At 42.5% G+C, this 26805-nt stretch overlaps 1 protein-coding gene across 5 annotated transcripts in view; it reads right to left on the reverse strand.

The window, feature by feature from the left end:
* ARVCF (ARVCF delta catenin family member) overlaps positions 1–26805 on the reverse strand; it is a 1038475-nt gene that overhangs the window by 316205 nt on the left and 695465 nt on the right. For 3 of the 5 annotated variants that reach the window (XM_077461692.1, XM_077461694.1, XM_077461696.1), the window contains exons 5-6: positions 12179–12276; positions 4413–4657 (exon numbers count right to left, since the gene is read on the reverse strand). The exons of 1 other annotated variant lie outside the window; for it this stretch is intronic. In XM_077461692.1, coding sequence (XP_077317818.1) covers positions 4413–4628 — 216 coding nt within the window. In that variant the 5' untranslated portion in view covers positions 4629–4657; positions 12179–12276. The remainder of the gene's footprint in view (positions 1–4412; positions 4658–12178; positions 12277–26805) is intronic. One more of the 5 variants, XM_077461693.1, reaches the window with a different exon arrangement.

Raw genomic sequence — 26805 nt, forward strand, 5'->3', positions numbered from 1 at the left:
AAGAGCAATTAACGATTATTCTGTTTAAACCTGAAGAATTTATAAACAGAACTCAAAATAGCGATATACTGATCAAAGCATAATTGGTAAACCTGTATGAAAAAAGGAGAAATGTTATGATGCTCATCCATCTGGAGTCCTGCTTTCTCACCAGCATTTAAAAAATATGGAGCTACAGCCTTGAATGTTGCTCCAGGGCTTCTAAACCTGGAGCATTCTGCTAGAAAATTTCCACGGCTCCTTACTGGTTGAGTAAATTGATGGACATCTCCACAAAAGGAGGGCAATGATGGGGTTGTGGGCAAAAACACCAAATACCTAGTTCAAGTAGAGGCTTGCATAATTGCATGCCCCAGTTTTCATTTCTCCTAGGGTGCACTGGAGGAATTTTGTAGTATACAGCATATTAAGGTATATTAAGGTATCTCTAGATCAGGCATGTCAAACTAGTTTTATGAGCCATATATAACTTCTCACTCCTTCTCTGTGACCTGCAGTGGTCTAAGGATAAAGAGTTTTATAGCTCCTTTCTTTGGAATTAAATATTGTAGGTTGTAATTTTTTATAATGTTAAGTTCCAAAATGCCACAATCTTTTTCTGGAATTAGGTAGGTTCCGCACATATAGACATAATTATTATTATTATAACAAGGCCACCTTGAAGATTTTTTGCCTTCAATTTGGCCCACTATTTCATTTGAGTTTGACTTACCTGTTCTAAATAATGTTGCTTACATTTACTTACACCCAAAAGTGGAACTTCCGCTTTAAGCACTCCTGACATGCCACAGTTGGCATGTCATCTTTTGGGGGGGGGGGGGGAGTGCGTACCCTTTTTTTCGTGGAACTTCCTATCCCACTTCCTGCTTCCTGTCTTCGGCCGCCTAGACGACATCTCCTCCCACCCTAGGCGGCCCCACCCTGCCAGCAATCTTCTGGGACACAACTCAGGTCCCAGAAAATCGGTTGTCAATAGGAGAGCGCAGCGTGACTCGCGCATGCGCAGGGCGTGCCCAGCCGTGAAGCCGTAAGCTTCGCGGCCGGGTGCCCACAGTACCATGACGGTGCCAAGGAGAGGAGGGGGAGAGGAGTTAGCCTCTGGCCGGCCACAACGCTGGACCGTGGGGAAGGTAAGTGTTGGTTTATGAAAAGTCAGCAGCTATGCTTTTTGTAGCTGCTGACTTTTAATAAACCAAAAAACTTGTGGATTGCCATCCATGTTCTTCTGAGCTCTGGATTCCCTCTGAAATAAGCTGCTGATCTTGCTGTAAAACCGTTATTGCCTGCTGACATCCTGTTTGTAAGACCGCTGGCTTCTATCCCTCTCCTAAGCTAGCGGTCTGACACTTACACTTGTAGTTCAATCCACAGGGAGCAGGGAGTTTCTATTTCCTGTAGTGGGCGGAGCCCCCAGTCCGTGCTGCCCATGGAGGTGTTTTCCTCCTCTCTCATTGTCCTCTGCTCCCTGCCATTCTCCGCCCCCACTCTGCCCGCTATCTCTGTGCATAGCCTGATCGTTATCAGATGACCGGATGACACAGCATGGATCTCTGGCTGTGACATGTATTTTGTGTGAGAACACCGATCACTGTAATCTCCCGCCGGCATTGTGATCAACAGCGTGCTGTGCCAATCCGGTGGGAGATTACAGTGATCGTGTTCTCGCATACAATACCCGCCAGAGATCCCTGCTGTGTCTGCTGCTTATGCTAGCGATCCTGCTATGGTAGGTCACTGATGAGTTGCACTGGGGGCCACTGATGAGCTGCACTGGGAGCCACTGATGAACTGCACTGGGGAGCACTGATGAGCTACACTGGGGGGGCACTGGTGAACTGATTACTGAGTACAGTGTGTATAATATATAGTTATGATATGTGTCTACAGTTCACTAATGACTACATTAAGTAAGTAAGGGCAATATGATTATCTCCTGTTGTGGCTGGAGGGGAGAGAACAGACATGCTTTAGATTTATAAGGGGCTGTAACCTATCATACCATGCGTTATGTATGTCTTGCGTCGCAAGGGGCTGTAACCTATCATACCATGTGTTATGTATGGCTTGCTGGCTGCAGAATAAGGGGTGTGATTCATGTTGAAGTGGGCTTGTTCACATTTACATGTACAAGCCTAGTGTACCGCGTACATTCATTATAATTTGCAAAGCATGATGGGAAATGTAGACTGATTACAGTGTAAATAGAGGAGAGAGGATATGATGCAATCCCCGTTCTAAGAGATCCTCCCTGCCAGAAAAGATGATGCATTTTTTGAATCACAGAGCTGACTATGGATACATAAAACAACAAAAGATACTGCAGGATTTGTCCTTGCAAGATTACACTTTACAAAACCACAAAACTAGGTCTCTCAAAATGTTTCTTTGTATAGAAAATGTAATCCAAGTCAGGATGTTACTTAACCACAAGCACAACCATAGAAGACAACTTGTATCACGGTTCCAATTTAAATAGAAGGCAGTAAGCATACTGACCAAGCAGCAATCTTCCTCAGAAACTGGCAAGTTACATTTTCAGAAGACTGTACTTTCTATATTTGCCACAATACCACAATTCTATTATTAGACAACCACAACAGACATCACACAGAAGAAATGCGAGCAAGTCATGTTGTTATTCAACAGAAAAAAGACACCTAAGAAAACAGTGGACAACACTGAATCAATCATCTTACCTGAAGAAATTAGTAGAAGTAGAAGTAAAACAACCCTATCTCTAGGTTAAAAAAAATGAAACAACCCTTTAAAAGTCTTTAAACTTACCATTTCTGCAGGACATTAAATCTTCGGATCCTTGAAGAGTTCCAGATATTGTTACTATGTCAGTAGCTTTGTCAGCTATGTCAGCTGGCAGAAGGAACCACAGCACCCGGCGAGGGGCATGTCAACCTACATATTGGGAATTAGTGGGTAGCAGCAACCCCTAAAACTCTTTAAAAAGTGAAGACTTAATACTCCCACAGGAAAGGTAAAGATAAATATGCACAAGCTGTCTCATATTCACCATTTTTAAAATAGCATCAGGGTTGCCTTCAGTTTAAGGGGTTACTCATAGGTATAGTATCAAAGATCTTTTCATATAAGAAATTATAATTTTGGCCAAACATGAATTTCAATTTGCAAAACAGATAACCATAAGGCTGGCCCTATCTCAGGGCAACCATGAAGATCTATTCTAAAAGATTTGCTCAGTCAGAGGCTGCAGTGTGACCATAGACATAAAACTGCATCATTATCCAGCTTGAGAAATATTCACATTATGCACTGTATAGAAGTAGTATATAGTGTAGTATATAAGAAAAGTTTGTGATATGTGCTACTTGATCAAAAGCCAGGAACACTAAATAACAATATACAAACAAATATGGCAAATTACATGATCAGCTATAAATCATAAAATCCTCTCACGTCAATTAGAGTATATGTATGGACAAAAGCTTTTTTTAAGCTTTGGATAGAGTGGGGAATAGTTAAGACCTCTGTGAGTTTTCTTATTGGTTTATGTCCAATCAAAGGGGTTTCCTTTTCCAGAGGAAAAGTTCCCAGTTCTTGTTCCAGAGACACAGCAGGAAATAGGAGGAAACCTCTCCAAAGTAATATCCTCAAAGGCATTTGTCACCAAAATAGGTTTGCTCATTGCAAAATTTCCCCTCATCTCCTGTTGACAATGCAAAATGTTGTACCAGAAACAGAGGTCACCAGGACCAATAGAGAGGGTGAATCTTCCCCCTGGGGAAACAGAAATGAATAAAAATCAGACAGAGGTTTTAGCTCTTGTCCACCTTATCCAAATCAAGTCTTGGCTTTACATACACTTTAGTTTCTCTTGGCAGTTAGCTAAACTGCACATTGAAGCAGATGTATATTTTGCCAAATGAGTAAAACCCTTACCCTTCAAGAACCGTGAATCCCAACAGTTAAAGCTCAACTTCAAAGAAAACATTTTTAAAACGCATTTTTTTTTGCTTTAGATAAAGTAAGTAATGCTATAAACTGTTAGCTTTTGATTGCGGTTTTTGAGCCATTACAAGATTTTCCCTGGCTTCTTATGTAAATCACAAGTGCAGAAAGTGATAGGAAATCCCCCCAACAGGAGAGCTAAGCAATAAAACCTTACTGTTAGAGTGGAGAAGGGTTAGAACAAGGTTTCTACTACTGTCATAAACCCCACTGCCAATATTTCCCTTAATTGATGTGTGGCCATCAGTCTAAGGAATGAATAACTCTTCCAACACTTTCACCTCTAAAAAAACACTTCCAACACTGACACAACCAGCAAACTAAACTTAACAGAGTCTACTCTTGCCCACTCTATCCAAAATAAATTTGACTTATCGCAAAGGACAGTCAGTGGGATAAGTGACAAGAAGTCATAGAAAGCAGGCCTTTACCTGCAGAACCAGTTGTTGCCATGCAGTAGGTAGTGGTTGTCCATTGCCTATGTTGCACATGCTCATTCGTTCTGAGGGCACATTGGCTCGCTCAAGCTGGAGTGAGACATTTCGACGTTCTTCTTCTAGAGCACGTGTTAGCCTCTCAAAGCGAGCTTCTTGCTCTTTGACAGAGGCCAGAATGCTGGCAGCGGACCTTATGTCATAATCATCCATAGCTGTTTTCAAAGAATTCTTTCTGGTAACTGACAAACAAGAAAGTTTGGGAAAGGGTGGAAAATCAGAAGATTATCATTACACAGTTCAAATGAAGAGATACATTCACAATTTTTACATCAACACAACAGACATCAATTTATACAATGTAAAGAGATGATGGTGATTAAACAAGTCTCATCTCAATCACTGAAAATTAGCGGGTGCTATCACTGTATTGATGTCCACTATTAATTTGGCAAGTAAGAAAATAAACCTGGTAATAAACAGAAATGTCAACTGTCCCAATTTATAACTAGCTTTTAGTGTACGATGAACATAGAAAAGCTGTGCACAGTGCCAAACCAAACAAAATGTATTATCCAGCATACTAAACAAATTACACTGTGAAATAATTTGAATTAGTAAAAAAGAGGTTTTAGTTGTACAACCTTTTCAAATATATGTGGATGCTGCACTGTCTTGTCAATGGCCTTCTGCATAATGCAGTCCTAACACTAATCTATGGGCGTCTCCACTTTCTGAAAATGCTCGTTGCCTGGTCACTTTATGATGTTCCACATGGCTTCAGTACTTTGAAAATTGTAGACTGAAATGAATATGCATATCAAGAAAGTCAAAGAAAAGTCAGAAGTCCTTATCTGCATTCTTGTTCTGAGGCAGTGACTCAAATTGTCAAGATAAGTATGCTCCAAAATAATATATTTCCTAATTTCTAAATGAAAAAAAACTGAATGTACTGTTTTTGGTTTACCTTGAGCTATAAGAATAAGAAAGGTATTAAAATCAGTTTCCTATGTTTGCTGCAGGAACCTGCATATGATCATCACAGAATGCATAGGCAGGATAACTAACCCTTCACGATACTCCATGGCAGTGGCGGTCTGTCCAATAGGGGCGCACGGGCGCCGCCCCCCCCTTTGCATGCGTCCAGCCCCCTGATCTACATCCATGGATTCCAATGGGGGGAGTGTTTTTTTTTTTAAGCACGTGGTTAGAGTCAGAGGCTCTAATAGGCTTCAAAATAGGGCGGGCTTGGGGCGCAGAGCACTATGGGTGTATGGTGTTCCCGGTGTTCATCTCCCACCGGGGGGTGGTGTTTGCTTGCTGCCCCCCTGAATTATCAAGCACCAGCCACCATTGCTCCATGGACCTTCCACTTAATTTATAATATAATTACATTTTTGTGGTTGGGCCCACCACTGCATAATGGCCCATGGGCAGCTTCATATACTGTCAGGGCTGGCTTAGCCCTTCCTTCTCTGGGCTGGCTGCTCAGCTGTCAACTAATTGCCAGCTCTCATCTCTCTCCACAGTTACCAGCTGTTCCTGATCGTGATCGTCTGACCTGCCTACTTAAAGCTGTCCAGCTCACTTCACCTCTGCCTTCGCCTTGGTCACATCACAAGAAACCATCTCCTGCGGTTCTGTTTAAAGACCGGCTTGCTGACATCCCTTCTGGCTCCTTATCCTGCTTGCTGTTGCTCTACTTGGATCCCTGACTTCTGGCCTGGCTGATTACCCGATCTGGTTATTGAACTTTGGCCTGGCTGACTACTCTCTCTGGTTACTGGACTCAGGCTATGCTTTGACTACGCTTCTTCTATTTACTTTTTTATTTTTATTTAATAAACAAGTGTGACTTAATTGTACTTCTGTCTCAGTCTGATTCATGGTTTCTGACATATAAGTGGTGAACTTTCCTATATGCCCAAATGTCCCCTCAGGCACTATGACAGAGTTTGGCTAAACATTTATGTTCATGTGAATGGAGAGGATGAGCAGTGCTAGTGCTGCTTACCAAAGAGTCAAACAATAATGCTCAGAACACGTTTTCTAATCTACCCCATGGATTGTTTCTCCAGAAAGCAGTCAGCTGACTCTTTGTAATCTTGAGCAATATTATTGTTATCTGACCTATAGGGAGCTTAAGCCTGATGTCAATCAACAGGAACCTAGCAAGCAGCTGTAGCTGACTACTCTCAAGAACAAAGTAACAGAGTGCCTTATAATCGAAAGTGTCTGAAGGAGTGACTCTTTTTTTCCATAGCAACCAATCAGATCCTCCTTTCATTTAATTTCATTTTCCTATCCGTTACTTGAAACATGAAGAGGACAACTGATTTTGGCTGCTATTGGCAACAAGCTTAGTCGCCTTAATGGTTTATAAAAAGCAATGCATTTTTTACCTAACGTCTTTAAACAGAAATGCTTTTTTGGAATATTACAGAGTATAGAAAGACAGCTATCTTTACAAAAGACCTAAAATGATTGCTGCCGGCTTGCATTAACAAACTACTGCTGCTTTAAGCAGTTAAACAATCTCTTGAGGAAATATGAAGCCCTTAAGGAGCAAATAAGACTCTATTTGACATTAAATTTTCATGCATATTCCAAAATCGTTTTCATTGTGCAAATAACAATGTAAAGTTAAAGAACATAAAGATAATAGGTTTTTTAGAAGCAGACTCTACTCTTTGAAGATCTCATCAATTTGAAGTAAGCTTTCAATCTTTGCAACGAAGCAGAAATGCTACAAAACTTGTGATCTTAAAACTCCCAGGCATTTGGAATATGTACTTGAGTGTTGGGTTTACATTTTATTTTTTTATTTTTTTATGATTTTGAAAATCAAGTCATGACCAGAGAACATGTATATTTTTATGGGATCTGTTGAATGCTAATCTTTTTAGGTTCCAAAATGAGATAGTATCTGTTATTTGCATGCATGGTATTTGGAGGCTATGATGAAGCCTGCATGAACACATAAAAAGCCACATTACAGAATGGCGCCTATGTGAATAAACAACAGACAATCAAGACCTTTTCCCTTGGAACAAGCTGTGAAGGATTTGTAGGATTTTCCACACACAGTGTAGCTAATCAGTGGAAATATCAGGCAAGATTTTGCAAAAACAAGACTATTATGATAAACATGACACGTTGTCTACATAGAAAGAATAAAGAAAACATACGTTTTGTTATGTATAAGTGATATTAAATACTTAATAATGATGATTTTGTCAGCCATACATGCATTTCTGATACCCTGGGTAGTCACACTTGGTGGAAAACAATACAACAGTGCCATGCAGACATTCAAGATGTCCAAACTACACACATAGCAGGCCACATTTCCTATGTACATTTGTATCACACTCCTCTACCAATTGTGGAAGAGTGGGAATGATTGCTAGTCTGGTAGAAAATCATTTGAGAATTGCCTACAGTATATAACATGCCTCTTTTATCCTCTTGCAATTTCAATACTTGGGCTCACAATCCTATGTGGAGGTAACCATCAAGCCACATCTAGTGTTACTAGAAGTTAGCTTTACAGCAATACCACTGTTATGCCGCGTACACACGAGCGGAATGTCCGACAGAAAAAATCAGATGGGAGATTTTCAACGTATATTCTGATCGTGTGTATGCCCCATCAGTCTTTTTACGTTGAAAATTCTGACGGACCTAGAAATAAAACGCGTTGTAAATAATTCTGATGGGACCAATTCCTATCGGGAAAACCGCTCGTCTGTATGCTGTTCCGACGGACCAAAAAGGAAGCATGCTCTGAAGCAAGCATCACACAGAAGGACACAGAAGCTATTGGCTACTGAACTTCCTTTTTCTAGTCCCGTTGTACGTGTTGTAAGTCACTGCGTTCTTGATGGTCGGACTTTGGTGTGATCGTGTGCACACAAGACAGTTTCAGAGGAATTCAGTTGGAAAAACCTTCAGAGTTTATTACGACGGGAAAACTGGTCGTGTGTACAGGGCATTAAGAGCACCTTAAATCAGACTATGAAACCGTCACTAAATCAGGACTTTCACGCCATCATGGGTGTTTTCTATTTTAAGACAAATTCACACAGTGAAGGAGCTGCAACTCCAGCTTTTGAAAGGAGCTATGAATAAAAGGAAGTTAAAGACATGGGTCTGAAAGAAATGGGGATTTGCTCCCCTTTGTCTTCAAGTAATATTCCCATCAATTGTGTATTCCATAGCTGTTAAGTCTACAGATGTCAACAAAGGTGGATTACAACAGGTAGTCTGGACAGTAGCTTTATACATAGCTGGAAGGGGGCAAAATATTTTCTGCTCATAATAAACTCAAGTGTGACCTTAACAAAATGTATTGTTTATTTGGAGTATTTTGCAATGTGTGTGTAGGGAATTAGGATGATCCTTGCTAAATCACTTGCTCTCCCAAATATTTTGTAGCAGTGTCAGTCATCTTAGACAAGTTTTCATTATAAGCTTAACATAGAAACATGAAAACGTTGTAAACATGCCTTTGATGAGAAATACTGCCATGTCACTGTCTTATAACTTCAGGGTATGTCTGTAAGTGATAAAGGGAATTTTACAGAAACAAAGAATATGGCGATTCTGTACAGACATGTACAAGGGCATGCTGTTGGCATGAGTATTCATGTCACTATTTAAGTATTGCCCTGGCATTAAATGACAATCTTTTATGTAACTGATATGATGACCATTGCTGTGCAAGTCGTTTTATCTTGATTGCAGAGTACATAAAAGCTATATGATCAAGGGTGAGGTCGGTGGTTGTTTTGCTTGTAAGCTGACCTCTCACACATGTGTTGAATCAAAATCATATATGGATTGGAGCTATTAACAGGCTGTTGCTGTTTGCTTGGGAAGAATACCAACTTCAATATAATGTCCCCTCTGAGGAAGCCCTATAGTGGGCCTAATGTGTATAGTAGTAGAATCTAAAGATGATACCATCACATTGCATACCTGTGAATTGGTGGTGAGCTGGAGCATTATTATGTGATAGTTTTAGATCGTTTTAACTTTTTTATGTGAGTGTGATATTTTTCTTTTATTGAAATTTTATACGGTGAGCTCTATTAGTGTTCCTTTCTATTTTATGCCATTCTTGCTGCTGTGATTTGTGGTGGATGTTCGTTGGAGGAGCAATGGTCAAAGGCAGACCAGAATGATGTATCCATATATTGTAAAAAGCTGTTTTGACCTCTTAGGAAGCATTGAGGTCTATTATGGAGGTAATCGGACTCTCATATTACTGGGTGGAGTGTGTGTGACAGTCTGAGGAGGAGGGTGATGATCACTATCACAGAAGATTCCAGAACAGTGAATCGTGGATTTTTCTGTTTGCTCTATTATTTTCTTTTTAATGGAACTGTGTCAGGACTTGAATTATATTTTCCTTTACATTGTGTACATTACATTGTGTGTCATTTCCTTTACATTGTGTGTCAGGACTTAATTATATTTTCCTTTACATTGGGGGGTTTATATTGATAAATGTACTTTGTTGGATGCATGTTTTATTTTGTTATATGTGAAAAGTTTTTCATGTCATATCAGATATAGGTTTGTGCACATAGTATATTTCGGGTAGCACTACTCTGTGTATTGTTATACCTATTCAAATGTAATGTAACATTTCCCCATCAAGGGAACCTATTAAGTATTATGATTGTATCAAAGGATAATCAGACACAAAAATGTGTGGAGGAACCCATGACCTAAATACTGCTCAGAGTCAATCTTTACAAATAAATAAATGCTCAACATATTCCACTTATTGGAACTCTAAACCTACTTTTTTGGTTTTCAGAAGCATGTAGTTTAATCCCCCTTAATGACCATGGTTTGGCAAGAGTCCGCCTACCATAAGACTACCAGAGAACTGTTGTAAGAACTGAAATGCAAAGTCTATATATTCCTAAACCAAAACTATTAGGAGGTCAGTGGTATCATAATTCTGTGCTGTGGCCCCTAGTGGATTTTCCATAGGAATTTCTGGAAAATGCAGTCTGGATAAGGGAACCAGGAAGTACACCTCACAGCATAGCCTTGCCCAGAGGTAGAGGCCACTCTCCCTGTTTCTCACTATTGGATCACAGGCAGCAGTAAATATCTGGCAGGGTATCAGATCATCTCTCACGCTGCACATCTGCAACTAAAAGAAAAACGTTTGGTTTGAAGATACACTTTAAGGCCGGGTTCACACCGCTGCGATGCGGGAACGCCGCGAATCCGCGGCGTTTTCCCGCATCGCACACCTCCCGCCGGCAGTTCACACTGCCCTATGCGGACGGCTGGGAGTGTCAATGATACGTTAATGACACCCCCAGATCCATCCGCATATCGCAGTGCGATCTGCCGACTCGCACAGGAATCGGATCGCATGGTGTGAACCCCCATGCGATCCGATTCTGTTGCGGACCCAAAAAAGGGTCCCGTGCGAGTTTGCTGCGGGAGCGCTGCGAATTCAGCCATACTATCTGTATGGCTGAACTCGCATCGCTACGGAGATCGGATGTGATTTGCTGTGCGAATCACATCCGGATCTCCCCCCACAGCAGTGTGAACCCAGCCTTAAGTGGAACTAAACCCATCGATTTAACAGTTTAAAAAACAGTTACATCCTCAGCACGTGCCAGGGATGTAACTGTCACATTGGTTGTGCTCTCAACCAAACTGTCAAACCATCAAATGACTGGTGTCATAACTGATCACATGCAGCATCATGGCAGTTCAAGATCAAACAGAAGCCAAGATGGCAGCTTCCTTGGCTAAAAATTATAGTAGGATTTAGTTTCCCTTTAAAGTTCAGCTTATCAATTTCCTTAAAGTGGTGTTCCACCCTAAAAGAAAAATAATTAATGAATATGCCTAGAAAAAAATAAAATAAAAATATTTGGAATTTTTTTTTTTTACTCACCTCTAAATGGCTGCTGCTAGGGAGTCCCTTGTAGTCTGCCTCTTTCAGTGCCTGGGCTCTTGACGTCACTTCCCCTCAGTGCAGGAAGTGCTCATCTCTGCCCCCTCCCTCTTGTCAATCATCTGGGACACATGACAGGTCCCAGATGATTGCACAGCCAATCATGGCGCACGGCACTGCCTGTGCATGCGCAGTGGGTGCCCGGCTGTGAAGCCACAGCCAGGCGCCCACAGTTACAATGCGGGCGCTGCCGAATAAAAGGGGAAATGAGTGGGGGTTCAATCCCCCCGCATTGCTGGACCCTGGGACACGTAAGTGTCCGATTATTAAAAGTCAGCAGCTGCATTTTTTTAAAATGGGAACCCCTCTTTAAGATGGCCATAAACCAGTAGCTTTTTGAATGAATTACCATCACTATGGTCGAAAACAAACATCAATTTGACCCCCACGAATAATTTGAAAATAAAACGGTCTTAAAACAAGGTTTGTGAACAAAATTCTTCTAGTGTATTGCCAGCTTTAGGTCTTCTAATATCACTGAGGCATTAGTCAGTGACAGTTATTTGTAATTAATTAATTAATAAAAGGTCCACGTCGTGAGGAAGATTGATTTAGTCAACAGTTTGTTTGCCTCCACTATGCACACAGAATATTTATGTAGTTACAGCAAAGAGTCAAATATGTCAATTTTTACACACAGAAAATTAGCTTTGCACATTATGGCCTTTTTAAAGGCAAATGAGATGCTTAGAACAGCTAGGGACAGAAAGGGTCGCACAAGTCAAACCATGCAAAGCATGCAGAGAAGAGAAAAAGCAATACACACCTAGCGGAATATTAGGATGTTTTAGAGATTCTCAGACATCACCCACTAGGACTAGTAAGGTCTACAGAAAGAACAGCAGCAGCCTGAAGCAGAATCAGCTACAACAGAGAGAGGAAGGACAAGAAAGGTTAGTCAGAAAAATTACAGCTGGAGTTTGTGATGTCTTAATAAGCACTGCTAACCCTGATTTGCTAGCTGCTTCTGCTGTCTAGCTTAAATGAGGGTTTAGGGGAAAAAAACATCATATTCAAACAATATCTACTGTATGTGTCATAAGTTAATTGTCCCTACTATAAACAGTATTTTTTTAAATAAAAATAATATATATATATATATATATATATATATATATATGTTACATAGACAAAGCACAGTTAAACACATTACTTGTTTGTTAAACTTTCTTTACTATAAGGACTATAAAAAAAGTTTGTTGGGACTTTATATGAGACCATGACCCTCCGGTACACAGGTCTCCTTCCCTAATTATGTGGAACAAGGCGGGGACATAAGGGGCATTGGGACTTTATATGAGACCATGACCCTCCAGTACACAGGTCTCCTTCCCTAATTATGTGGAACAAGGCGGGGACATAAGGGGCATTGGGACTTTATATGAGACCATGACCCTCCGGTACACAGGTCTCCATTCCTAATTATGTGGAACAAGGCGGGGACATAAGGGGTATTGGGACTTTATATGAGACCATGACCCTCCGGTACACAGGTCTCCATTCCTAATTATGTGGAACAAGGCGGGGACATAAGGGGTATTGGGACTTTATATGAGACCATGACCCTCCGGTACACAGGTCTCCATCCCTAATTATGTGGAACAAGGCGGGGACATAAGGGGACATAAGGGGCATTGGGACTTTATATGAGACCATGACCCTCCGGTACACAGGTCTCCATCCCTAATTATGTGGAACAAGGCGAGGACATAAGGGGCATTGGGACGTTATATGAGACCATGACCCTCCGGTACACAGGTCTCCATCCCTAATTATGTGGAACAAGGCGGGGACATAAGGGGCATTGGGACTTTATATGAGACCATGACCCTCCGGTACACAGGTCTCCATCCCTAATTATGTGGAACAAGGTGAGGACATAAGGGGCATTGGGACTTTATATGAGACCATGACCCACCGGTACACAGGTCTCCATCCCTAATTATGTGGAACAAGGCGGGGACATAAGGGGACATAAGGGGCATTGGGACTTTATATGAGACCATAACCCTCCGGTACACAGGTCTCCATCCCTAATTATGTGGAACAAGGCGGGGACATAAAGGGACATAAGGGGCATTGAGACTTTATATGAGACCATGACCCTCCAGTACACAGGTCTCCATCCCTAATTATGTGGAACAAGGCGGGGACATAAGGGGCATTGGGACTTTATATGAGACCATGACCCTCTGGCACACAGGTCTCCATTCCTAATTATGTGGAACAAGGCGGGGACATAAGGGGCATTGGGACTTTATATGAGACCATGACCCTCCGGTACACAGGTCTCCATTCCTAATTATGTGGAACAAGGCGGGGACATAAGGGGCATTGGGACTTTATATGAGACCATGACCCTCCAGTACACAGGTCTCCATCCCTAATTATGTGGAACAAGGCGGGGACATAAGGGGCCTTGGGACTTTACATGAAGCACACCACTCGGGTAGGGTGAGACATTCGGTGGATTGTACATAATATTCAAAACGTGACCGCAATGACCACCTCATCTCCCGGGGGGGAATGGTCTCTCATTCCCCAATACCCCCATTATATTATTTATTTATAATTTTTATATTTATACGATCTTTTACATCTTCATTATATTATCCACAGGTAAGATTGATAGGACCATGAGTGTTGTTCCCTCTCTTCCTGTGTTAATTTATTACCATTAATTAGTTATTGATTTATCTATAATTCTTTACAGGCATCCCCATTTAGCTGCTCCTGATGAGTGGATACAACTCCACGAAACGCGTTGAGATTTTATATTTGATGCCATATCATAGTATCCATGTTTATATTATGGGTTTTAATTGGTTGAGCCGACAATTAATTTTTAATTCTACTATGTCTGTGCCGATTCTGGGTATGCCGCTGATATTAATTTTAAGTTATTTGATGTATTGTTTATTATGTTTATCATGTTATGAATTTTGTACTATATTATGATGTAATAATCATATTGTACCTATCTTGTATTAAATCACTGACCTAATTCAATTTTTATCAATTAATGTGGCATGTCCATTGTGGTTACTTTTTGAATATTATGTACAATCCGCCGAATGTCTCACCTTACCCGAGTGGTGTGCTTCATATAAAGTCCCAATGCCCCTTATGTCCCCGCCTTGTGTTACTATAAGGACAGGTACACCAGTCAAATGCATCTGTTTATCTATCTAATGTTACAGGCAAAAAGAATACAACATTGGCAGCAATATTCTGTGAATGATCACGGTATAACCATTTAAGAAAGAACTTGCTCAGATATCAAGTTGTAAAAAGTGTACAGGCATGTCAGGAAGACTACAGAGACAATGAATAATGAAGTGTGTATCTTTTTCAGAGCAATATTTAGTGTTCTTATTTATTAAAAATACTCCTACCACGCTAACCTCTATTATTATAATGATAAATCAAATAATAAAGCAATAACATGGCTTTGAACAAAGGTTAAAACATGTAAGCTCTATTCATAACTTAGTTATGCACTTGTATTACTTTTGGGTAACAGCTCATTTATATTTAGGTGATGCATTGTGCTGAAGGCAGGTTTCATAGTTTCATAGTTTGTAAGGTTGAATAAAGACACCAGTCCATCCAGTTCTACCTGAGTGTCTACAACTGTCCCCATCCCTGTACATTGCACACTCACACCAGCCCACAATCCAAGGTCCCCATTCATATACTAGGGCCAATTTTGGACAGAAGCCAATTAACCTACCTGCATGTCTTTGGATTGTGGGAAGAAACCGGAGGAAACCCATGCAGGCACAGGGAGAACATGCAAACTCCAGGCAGGTAGTGTCGTGGTTGGGATTTGAACCAGCGACCCTTCTTACTGCTAGGTGAGAGTGCTAACCACTACACCACTGTGCTGCCATTTCTGTTGGTTTACCTTGTATATTTGCATTTAAAGTGATTTTTTAAATAACAAAAAACATGGTATACTTACCTGCTCTGAGCAGTGGTTTTGCACAGAGCAGCCCCGATCCTCGTTTTCTGGGGTCCCCCCGCTGGTGCTCTTCGCTCCTTCCCCTTAATGAGTGCCCCCAGAGCAAGCTGCTTGCTGTGGGGGCACTCATGCATGCTCGCTTCTGAGCCAGCTCTGTGTGTCCATTGACACGCGAGTGTGGCTCGGCCCTGCCCCCGCCCCCGCCCTCTCCTCAATGCCTTTGAGTGAAAGCAACAGGAGCCAATGCCTCCCGCTGCTGTCTCTCTGTAAAATGAGGGGAAAGAGTCTCATGCATATTGCTGGATCAAGATTGGGCTCAGGAAAGTATTTACGGGGGGGGGGGGGCGGGGTGCTGCATACAGAAGTTTATTCTTCACCAGAGAATGCATTAAGGTAAAAAAAAAACCTTGTACCAGTGAACCACTTTAAGGTGTCATTCACAATGAATAGCTATGCACCACAGCCCAGATATACAGTAGGTACTAGTGCGTTGCAGTGACATTTGTGTATGCAAATGAAAATGTATATGTTTAATAATTAAAAATATCTAATAAATATAAATAAATATCATCTGATAAATATTGTTTTCTTTGAGGACATGTTTGAAAAACACATTGTGACAAAAATTAGAATACGAATCATGATTCTAGAATTGTGTATGATGAAAAGTGTGCAAATGTATAGAAAATGGCTGTGATTGGTGCTTACCCTTTGTTCATGGGTTTGATAGGTAATAGGGAAAGGCAGGACTGAACTGCCTAGAGCAGTGGTCATCAACCCTGTCCTCAGGGCCTATTAACAGGCCAGGTTTGCAAGATAACTGAAATACATCACAGGTGATATCAGTGATTGTAGTATTCTAGTCTGCATCTCCCCAAGGTAATACATACAACCTGGCCTCTTAGTGGGCCCTGAGGACAGGGATGATGACCACTGGTCTAGAGGACTAGGGGATGCTCCAGCGAGCCCCTGATACTTTGACAAATAAAAAGTGCAGGAAAGCCATGCATTATAGCACACTACCTGCAATTGTGCTGCCTTATTCAGTTGGGTATGAGATCCCCCCTGTGTGAGTGATCTCATGCCTGCCAAATAAAGTATAGTTCTTGCTGCAGCATGGGAGAGACAGCTTCACTGCAGCATGGGAGAGACAGCTATTGCGGTGTATTGCGGGCGGTTTTAACCCTTTCTCGGCCGCTAGCGGGGGGTAAAACCGCCCCACTAGCGGCCAAAATGCGCTGCAAATCCTACGACGCTATGGGTGTGGCAGTGTGAAAGGGGTCTCACTGGAGCATGGGAGGGGCAGCTGAACTGGAGCATGGGAGGGGCAGCTTCACTGGAGCATGGGAGAGGCAGCTTCACTGGAGCATGGGAGGAGCAGCTTCACTGGAGCATGGGAGAGGCAGCTTCACTGGAACATGGGAGGAGCAACTTCACTAGAGCATGGGAGAGGCCACTTCACTGGAGCATGGGGGGAGCAGTTTCACTGGAGCATGGGAGGGGCAGCTTCACTGGAGCATGGGAGAGGCAGCTTCACTGGAGCATGGGGGGAGCGGTTTCACTGGAGCATGGCAGGGGCAGCTTCACTGGAGCATGGGAGAGGCAGCTTCACTGGAGCATGGGGGGAGCAGTTTCACTGGAGCATGGGGGGAGTAGTTTCATTGGAGCATGGGAGGGGCAGCTTCACTGGAGCATGGGAGAGGCAGCTTCACTGGAGCATGGGAGGGGCAGCTTCGCTGGAGCATGGGAGGGGCAGCTTCACTGGAGCATGGGAGAGGCAGCTTCACTGGGGTGGGCACTCAGGTAAGTAAAACTGAACACCAATGTTAAAACAGTTTAATAAGTTAGATTATAAGGACCATGAATAAAAAAAAAATCTTATTATGTTTGCTTTTCTTGCCCTGATTTTTTTTAATAAAGAATTATTCTTATCCTGATGAAATGGATAATTAGAACTGCAAATTCGATTATGAATTTGTATGACTCTAAGCCTTTATTGTTGGGGTTATTACTTGCCCTGACACCTGTTTGGGGTTAGCATCATTGGCGCTGACACTTGCTGCTAGTGATTATCGCTGGCCCTGGCACTTGCTGGAGGTTATTGCTGGCACTGACATTTGCTTGGGGTTATTGATGGGTGTTATCATTGCTGGCTCTGGCACATACTGGGTATTATGAGTGCTGGCCTTACTACTAGCTGAGGGTTATGAGGCTGGCCTTGACACTTTGTGGGGGATATTGCTAAATATTATAATTGAAGGCGCTGACAGCACTGTTGGCTTTTATTACTGATGCCACTGACACCAACAATGTACCTTTTTTCACTCCCACAATTTCTTCAATGTACCCGTAGGCCCATTTTTTTCTAAATCATGGCAAAGCAAAAGGGGAGAGGTAGCACACTACTATCCATAAACAGTAAATCAACACCCACTTTACTGATTATGCCCAAATTTTATGGCCACAAACACATTTTTCTTTTGAATTCTGTCTAGGCAAGTGGCCCATGTAGTGCAATACCTGTTTACTGTTCAATTCCGTCAAGGTGTTGCTTCTAATTCTTTTCAAATGTTTGACAATTTTGGTTAATTTTTACACCCACTGACACCGAATAAAGACAATGTTTTTCACTTGCTGGCCACCGTTGCATATTTCTGCCCTTTGCACCTTTTAAGGTTTATTGCTTTTTATTTCCTGACCAAAGTGCTGCTTGTCCCCCTGCCTATTTAACCAGTCCCCTCATAGTAAGCCATAACAATATTCTTTAGCATTGTGCATGGCTTTGCGGTAGGGCCCTCTTCTTGCTTCCCCTGGTGGGCCCCAGCTCTACAGACCAACTCTGGCTGGTAAGTGTCATGGGATAGGTAATCATCAGTCAAAAGAGGTTGTAAGTGCTCAACAATACAGGTGTGGTTTTAGGAGTTGTGCAGTTCACAGGTACTAATCAGAAGTTGGGGAAAAATAAGAAATTGCTTAATAGCAGGTGGGAAAGTGCAGGTACTTATCAGTCTAGGGAGGTGATGAGGATGCTCATCCTTAGGGACAGAGCCATAGGTGTTGGACAGGTTGTATTACACTTAAGGCCACATTGTAAAACTGAGAACATAGTGGATTTTGCACAAAATTCCAATCGCACCCACACAAACAGTAAAGGCGTGAGTATAAATGGCACTCCTGTAGGAGTAAATGGAAAAGGGACAGCCCTGTGTAATCAAATATTTACAGACTGAAATAAGTCAGCTGTTGCATTTCCAGCAAACAAGATTAGTAGAAATTTGCCATTTCCCGTATTAGGGCAAGTCTCTTAGTTAGAAAGAATAGATAGAAAGAAAGAAACAATAAAATATACTGTGTGTACGTACAGTAGGGGCGTGTATATATATATATATATATATATATATATATATATATATTATATATATTTAACATTAAAAGGTGCATTTAAGCAGCAGGCTATTAATACTATCAATCAATCTTCATCTTTAACTTTAATCAATCTTTAACTATCAATCACTATTGCATCCACTAATGGTTTCCTATGTACTATGGTTTTGAGAAGTGTTTCACTCTCAATGTGTCTTCATAAAATATATCCATATCCAATTACATAATTATCACAATGCAAGCGGTAAAGGAGTTGAACAATATCCAGATTATCAGCGTAATTCATAGTTTGTTAATGTTTATTACAAAATATTATTTGGCTGTGTTAACAATCCATGAGAATTTCTGATGTGTGCTCCAAACAAGGACTTATCCTATTTACATATTTGTCCTATCTATGAACAAAGATCATGATTGTCAGAAGTATGCCATTAATAGAGAGCCAAAGCCATGGGCAAAATGAATCAGAAACAACGTGTTGGCATAAGAAAGATGGCACAAACAGAAAGAAGCACAGCTGGCATCCAGCGCCAGGAAAAGAGAGCACTGCACACAGTGTTCTGTGATTAATGTCTTCCCCTACAGATGGAACGCAACACTGAGCCTCTTGTGATGCTTCAAATGGTTATTTCGTAACATAAAACAATTTTTATAGAGAGATGTGGAGGCTAAATACTATTTCCTGAACCCATTTCCAAGGTTCTGCTTAGCAAATCCCTACTCTGTCCTCTGGTTTCTTTAAAAATACTGCTCTAACTATATAAACTGCACAGGCATTTTACACTGGCATGTCAATTAAAGGACTGTAGACATTGAGGAATGAAAATGTCTTGACAGCAAAATCCTAACTCCTTCAATGCCCATTTTATTAGACCTTTAGGTATGCTGCATATCAGTGTTAGTGCTTACATACAGCTTGCATTTACTGCAGTTAATAGTGGGCATTAATGTGGACCTAGCATTAAACACATGGTATGTTTTCAAGTTAAAGCGGATCTTCATTGCCTCTGAGAATCAAAAACACAATTGAATCAATTTGTAAAATTCAAAGCAAACTCACCCATTCATCCATGTCTCTATGCGTTTTTTTGATGAGAAATCACTTTGAAAAAACAATCCCCTAGTATTTATGGCCGTTGACCATATGAGTATAAAAAGTTGAACTTCTACAGCCCAACCACTGTGCAGGAGGAGATTGAGAATATGCTTCCTTTTGCCTACAGCATACTGGTGACATTATCTTAGCCTAGGCAAAGTAACAAGATGTTTCTAATGGTAAATCGTCTATTTGTTTTTAAAATTATACTGTTGTTGTATATTGTGATTGCCAGGAATGTATTCATTCAGACTTAAAAAGTTAGGGCTAGTTTACACTTGCTTCAAAACATGGCTTTGAACACACTTTGTTAAAGCTCTCTGAACGCCAGTCAAAGCTCCTTCACAAAAAAAAAAAAAAAAGGTTAACTTACAGTCCTGTTTACACCTTGTGTTTGCTTTGCTTGGGCTCCGCTTCAAAAATTATACCCAATGTACCGTAAGTGGTGCTTGAAAGCGTCTTCAAAGTCCCCATAGAAGTCTATGGCAAAGCTTGCTTGAAGCACCTAAAGCATTTGAGAGGCTTTAATTCAGCTATAGCTTCACTTTGTTTTGGAATTGCAGGTATGATATATTGCAGGTAGGAGATATCCAAACACCTAGAGTGCACATGCCAAGCTTCAACAAAGCTTCAAAAGAGCATCACTGAAGCATCATTGAAGCCTCACCGAAGCATCACTAAAGCTTCATTGAAGCACCACTGAAGCATCAAAAACACATCATAAAAGCATGTTGAAGTGGTAGGCACTTTAATGTGTGTCAAAGCCGAAGCAAGTGTAAATGAGCCCTTACTGAAAATCCCTATTAAAAGATATACTCCAATGAAACATGAAAAACTTGAAATGCAGCCTACCTCATGAATGGCTTTTATCACGGTACTACTACAGTGAGCCCACAGGCGAGCAGGTGACACAGGATCTCCCAGGGCGTGGAGTCTAAGGGCCAGCCGGTATTCTGCCAGGGACCCCCTTACAAGAGTTTGGGCTTAGCTGCGTGCTGACCTCAGGTCTCGAACCCCTGGGTTCACCCTGCTTACTAGGGGAGTACCAGAAGACACTGTCAGACAAGAATGGATGGATGGATGAAGCAAAGGAGAGCCGGATAGTGAGCCAAGGTCAGGGCGGGCAGACAACATAATCAGAACTAGCCAAGTCGATACACAAGAGATCAGTTCATGAGAGGTCAGGGTAAAGCAGGTTACACAAAGGGAGCTCAGAAACAAATGTTGCTCATGCAACCAGAACTGGTCTGAGAGGAATTTAAATAGAGAAGCACATGGGGGGCTGGACAGGAAGTAGCAGGAAGGAATTATATATTAAGCAACAGGTGAAACTGACGACACCCATAGCTGAAGAGTGCAGCCAGAGCTGAACACAAGCTAGTGGGACAACAGGTGCCAGTCGACCTACAGTAGTAAAGGTAAGACACGGATCAGCTCTGCAGCTGATCTGTGACAGTTTTAATTTTATGTTTGAAATTCATCCAGTGTATGATTTTCCCAATACCAACATCACATTAGTCATCAAGATTATTGTATTGTGAATGGCCTGAAAAACATTACCTGGTTTAATCACTGTCCCCAATATGGGTTCACTGCAACATCAATCACACAAACTAGAGAATGACAAAGCGTCTTGGATGGCATGAGTAGTTGATCCATTTTGTTAGCAAGATTGCTTAACAATTGCTAAAACAATCATAACTTGTTGGTTCAGGCCAACCTGCAATATTCTTCTGAAGGCATTGGTTCAGATCTTTCCTGCACAGTGCTGTATACTGGTGTGAGATAACAATCATTCCAGTGTCTGAGCATCCTTTTCACAAGGAAATTATAACTGCAGATATCAAACAGCATGCTAGAAATTTCTACAAGCAATTCTCTAGACCAGGGATAGGCAACCCCCGGCACTGGTGCAGCAAGCGGCACGCAACGCCTCTGTTGCCAGCACTCGACTCCCTTCCCATCAGCAGAGCAGTGCAGGCAAGTGTCAGTGAGACACTAATGCATTCCAATTTCAGAATTCCCCACACCACACCTGCACTGAGGGGGGAGGCATTGTGCCCCCACACATTGTAAAAGATGGGAAACATTTTTTGGATCTCTAACTTTGCTGTAGCGGCGATTGTCAGCTTTTGTGATGGGGATGAGATTGGGTGCAGTTCTGATGGGGGGAATCCCTGTTTTCAGGAGGAGGAGGACTGTCATTGGCCACTGCTAAAGCCAATCACAGTCTTGCTAGCTCCGTCCACCATCTACAGGAAGATGATTTGCTTGGTTGCCACTACCAATCTCAGAAAGAAGTAATTTCACTGTGATTGAGAAAACCCCAATCAGGTGACAGTTTGTGGAATTACTGTTGAGCTTCTGGGAACTTTGTTTAAATTATTCCTGAACCTTTGTGTCATTTACTACTGAACCCCTGCACTCCCTTTAAGCCACAGCCAGTATTTAGCCCAATGAAAATCACACCCAACTTTTTCTCAGCTGCAGGGGCCCAACTTATGATCCTGCACACAGGCCCACTGCTTTCAGAAAATGCCCCTGGCCTGAGCTCATCATAGCGCATCCATTCGAGGTGCTTGTATGTTTCATCACATACATCACATGCAAAGCATGTGGGCTGGATGCGAGAGGTGGATCAACAGGATGAATGTGCCAGGACAGGTAGATGTGTCTCATCTCTGCTTCATTTTACCACTCTGCATATCACACATATCAAAGGGTACAGCGGTGGAGCAGATGAGCAGGAGGGTACAGTGGTGGGGAAAATGAGCAGGAGGGGTTCAGAGGTGGGACTGAATAGCAGGAGAACAGGAGGGTACAGCGGTGGGGCAGATGTGCAGGTACAGTGGTGGAAGAGATTAGAAGGGTGTTCAGCAGTGGGAAAGAAGAGCAGGGGAGTACAGTGGTGGGACAGATGTGAAAGGAGGTGCATTGGTGGGACAGATAGACAGGGGGGTTCAGAGGTGGGGCAGATGTGCAGAGGTGAAAGGAGGTACATCGGGGAACACATGAGCAGGGGTTACAATAGTGGGGCAGAAGAGCAGGGGGAACAGGTGGGGCAGATGTGCAGAAGGTAGAGTGGTGGGGCAGATGTGCAGGAGGTAGAGTGGTGGGCAGATGAGCAGATAAGTTCAGTGTTAGGACAGATGAGAAGATGGTTGAGCGATGGGACAGAAAAGCAGGGGGCTACAGTGATGGGACAGTTGAGCAGGGGGTTACAGTGGTGGGACAGATGAGAGGGGGGTTCAGTGTTGGGGCAGATGAGAAGGGGGTTCAGTGGTGGGACAGAAGAGCAGGGGGGTACAGCGGTGGTACAGATGTGAAAGGAGGTGCATTGGTGCGACAGATAAGCTGGGGGGTTCAGAAGTGGGGCAGATGTGCAGAGGGGTGCAGAGGAGAAAGGAGGTACATCGGAGGAACACATGAGCAGGGGGTTACAGTGGTGGGGCAGATGTGCAGGGGGTTACAGTGGTGGGGCAGATGAGCAGGGGTTACAGTGGTGGGACGGATTGGGGAGGGGCTTACAGTGGTGGGGCAGATGTGCAGGGGGTTACAGTGGTGGGGCAGATGTGCAGGGGTCTACAGTGGTGAAACAGATTTGCAGGGGGGACAGTGATCTGAGGTTTCAAGGTGCATGAATTGGGACTGAACTGAAGTGCGGAGTTGCAGGAATTGGGTCTGAAAATCCTTTTTGTGATTGAGAGTGTGATTTATTTGAAAACATTTTTCGCCACACTGTGCTCAAAAGGTTGCCTACCCCTGCTCTAGAATTCTTCATCATATAGTCTACAAAATAATCCTCTCCAAGACCCCTTTACAGCAATTAGAATATATCATTCTTCATCATATATGGCAATTACAATTGCACACGTTGAAGAAACCTATAGATGATGCATTGTATACTATTGTGGGCAAATGTGCAATTCAATTCAATTCAATGGAATTCAAAATTCAATGTGCAATTTATTCCTTTTTTCACAGCAAATCACACTAAATTTGTAATTTATTTCTATTTATACGGACATTACAAGAATGGAGAAGTGTTCTGTGAGCAAATGTTAAGGGCACGGGCAAGAATGTTAAAACTGTGTCAAACATGTGATTTTGTATATGTTGCAGAGTGGGGGCTGTTGCATACAAGACAACCACTTCTTTTTTCTAGATTCCATTGCTAGTCAGTTGAATGTAACTAACACTAGCTCGTATATATGTTCTGTCAATAGTCCTTTGTATCACAAGGAACCCACCACTACCTTTGTCAGCTCTAGACTTATTTCCAATCTTAAGAGTGCATGACTTGCCCACCAACTGCCATACCCTTAGCCAAAGAGAGCACCCTAGCAGCCAATAAAGGCACTCTGAATGGACATAAGACAGTTATTTGGGTTTATTTGTCTAGTCAGGGACTTTAGGCTCTATTAAAGTGAAATAAATTCCTAGGCAGGACTTTAATGCCTGCTCATACAAGCTCAGTTTGCCTAAGGCTGCTTTCACACTGGAGCATTGATGGTAAAATGCCGCTAGTTTCAGCTGCGCTTTACCGTTTTTCTGCGGCGCTATTCGGCCGCTAGCAGGGCGCTTTTAACCCCCGCTGGTGGCCGATGAAGGTCAATTTGTAGCACCGCTGCCGAATCGCTTTGCAGGCGCTTCAGCAGCGGTGCCCATTCATTTCAATGGGCAGAAGCGGTGCTTGACTGCTCCAAACATGAGGCTTGAAGGACTTTTAATGTCCTGCCAGCGCATCGCCTCAGTGTGAAAGCACTCAGGCTTTCACACTGAGGCTGCAGGGGAGGTATTTTTCAGGTATTTTTCAGGCGCTTTACGGGAGCTATTTTTAGCCCAAAAGCCCCTGAAAAACACCAGCGTGAAAGGGGTCTCAGAGAATGCCAAATGTTTTTTATGCAGGAGAGCCTTGAGATGTACTCCAAAAAACAGATTTAGCAAAAATGTGGGTATCCCTTGGTGAAACACATGCATTGTTGATTTGTCAGTGAAAAGACAGTGTCACCAACCTTAACACCTAAGCCTTTTTAACATTTTAAAACCAGGATGTCCTGTTTAAAAACATGTTATATTTACCTGTTCTGTGCAGTGGTTTTGCACAGAACAGCCCAGATCCTCCTCTTCTAAGGACCCCTGCCAACATTCCTGGCCCAAACCTCCTGCCAAGTGCCCCCAGAGAAGGTGGCTTGTTATGGGGGCACCCAGACAGGCTTGCTCCTGAGCCGCTGCTCTGTGTGTTCATTCACACACAGAGTGGTGGCTTGTCCCCACCCCCCTCTCTCATTGGCTCACTAGCTGTAATTCAAAGCCAATGGCTCCCACTGCTGCCTCTACCAATGAGGGAGAGTTCCCAGAGAACCGAGGCTCTTGTGCACATTACTGGATTACGATGTGGCCCAGGTGAGTATAAAGGGGCTGGGGTTGCTGCACACAGATGGTTTTTTACCTTCATGCATAAAGGTCAAAAACTTTGAGCCTTTAAATTAGTTGTCTCTTTAATATCATTCTCTGTACATGTATATGTTACTAAAGCTTGCCATACAGGTTACAAACTGATTGTAAAGTCTTCTTTAGCTCTACCAACAACTATGTAGATTGCTTACCTGGAAAGACAGAAACTGGATAAAAACTAAATATATTGTTTAGGTATGCACTCACCTTACATTTTTACAGTTTTTGGTAAATCTAAATGTGATATGTTTTGCCAGTGTAAAGCATGTCCAAGGTCAAAATTGGAAACTCTATATATTCATTTCCAGATTGTGTTTCAATTATTTCTACTAATCGGAATGATCTTTACGTTTGTAAACTTACTTTGCGAATATCCTCACACATTTACTCAAATTCTGTGGCATGTATTTTTTTTTTTAACAAAGATTTTTATTTATGGTTCAACAAAAAGAAAAATAGAAAACAGACATGCGTCAGCAGGGTACATACATATTTTGAGTAGACAGATAATCAAATTGCATCACATATAGAGTACAGACAGTTCTTAACAGTGTGTAGAGTCACTAATCATTGCAGTATAGAATACAGAACCTCCCCAAGACCTCCCCCCGCAATACAAAAAAACCACAGAAAATAACAAAAAAGGGGACCCACCCCCCCACCCCCCACTCCCCCTGGCCTAAGCAATGGTCCAATGCTTCGCCTCAACCCATGCCGCCCAAATCTTTCCGAATTTCCCAGGGCAGTTCCTGCCCAGATACGTGAGTTTGTAGAGCGGCAAAGCCGCGTTCACCAGGGACTGCCACAATTGTTTAGTAGGAGGGAGAGGTTGATTCCATTGCAGTAGTATTGCTTTCCTCGCGTAGAGTGTAGTGTAGAAAATAAACAGTTTCTTCCCCCAGCATATTTCCAAAAAGTCACAGATACCCAGTAGGAGAGGTAGCGGGCTAAGTGGGATCGTAAGCTCCCCCACAGCATTAATGTTGGCCAGGACTCCCTTCCAAAATCCCACTACCCCAGGGCAGGACCACACCATGTGAAAAAAGTCAGCATCGTCTTCGTTGCATCTAGGGCAGGTAGTCAATCGGTCAGGGTAAATCCTTGCCAGGCGTGCCGGTGAAAAGTATACCCGGTGGAGGAACTTCAATTGTATAAACCTGTCCCTTGCAGAAATCGCCAGGGTCAGGTATTGCTGTATACCCTCCTCCCAGTCCTCCTCAGTAAGCTCCGGAATGTCACTGTGCCAGAGCTCAAACAAATGGGAGATCCTAGTCTCGTCCTGTACAGTCAGCGCGGTATATATCGTGGACAGTGTGCGCGTCCCTCCCCCCGCAGGCCCAATCGCTTCCTCCACTGCAGACACCCCTAGAGTCACTCTAGATGGGAATTGAGACCGGAAGGCGTGTCGCAACTGCAGAAATCTGAAAAACATATGATTTGGGAGGTCTCTGGCCTGTTTAATAGCATCGAAGGAAAGTAGCTGCCCCTGAGA

This window comes from Lithobates pipiens, unplaced genomic scaffold (genome assembly GCF_037356315.1).
Source record: "Lithobates pipiens isolate NorthernLeopardFrog02 unplaced genomic scaffold, aLitPip1_a1.2 Scaffold_3, whole genome shotgun sequence".
NCBI classification, from domain to species: domain Eukaryota; kingdom Metazoa; phylum Chordata; class Amphibia; order Anura; family Ranidae; genus Lithobates; species Lithobates pipiens.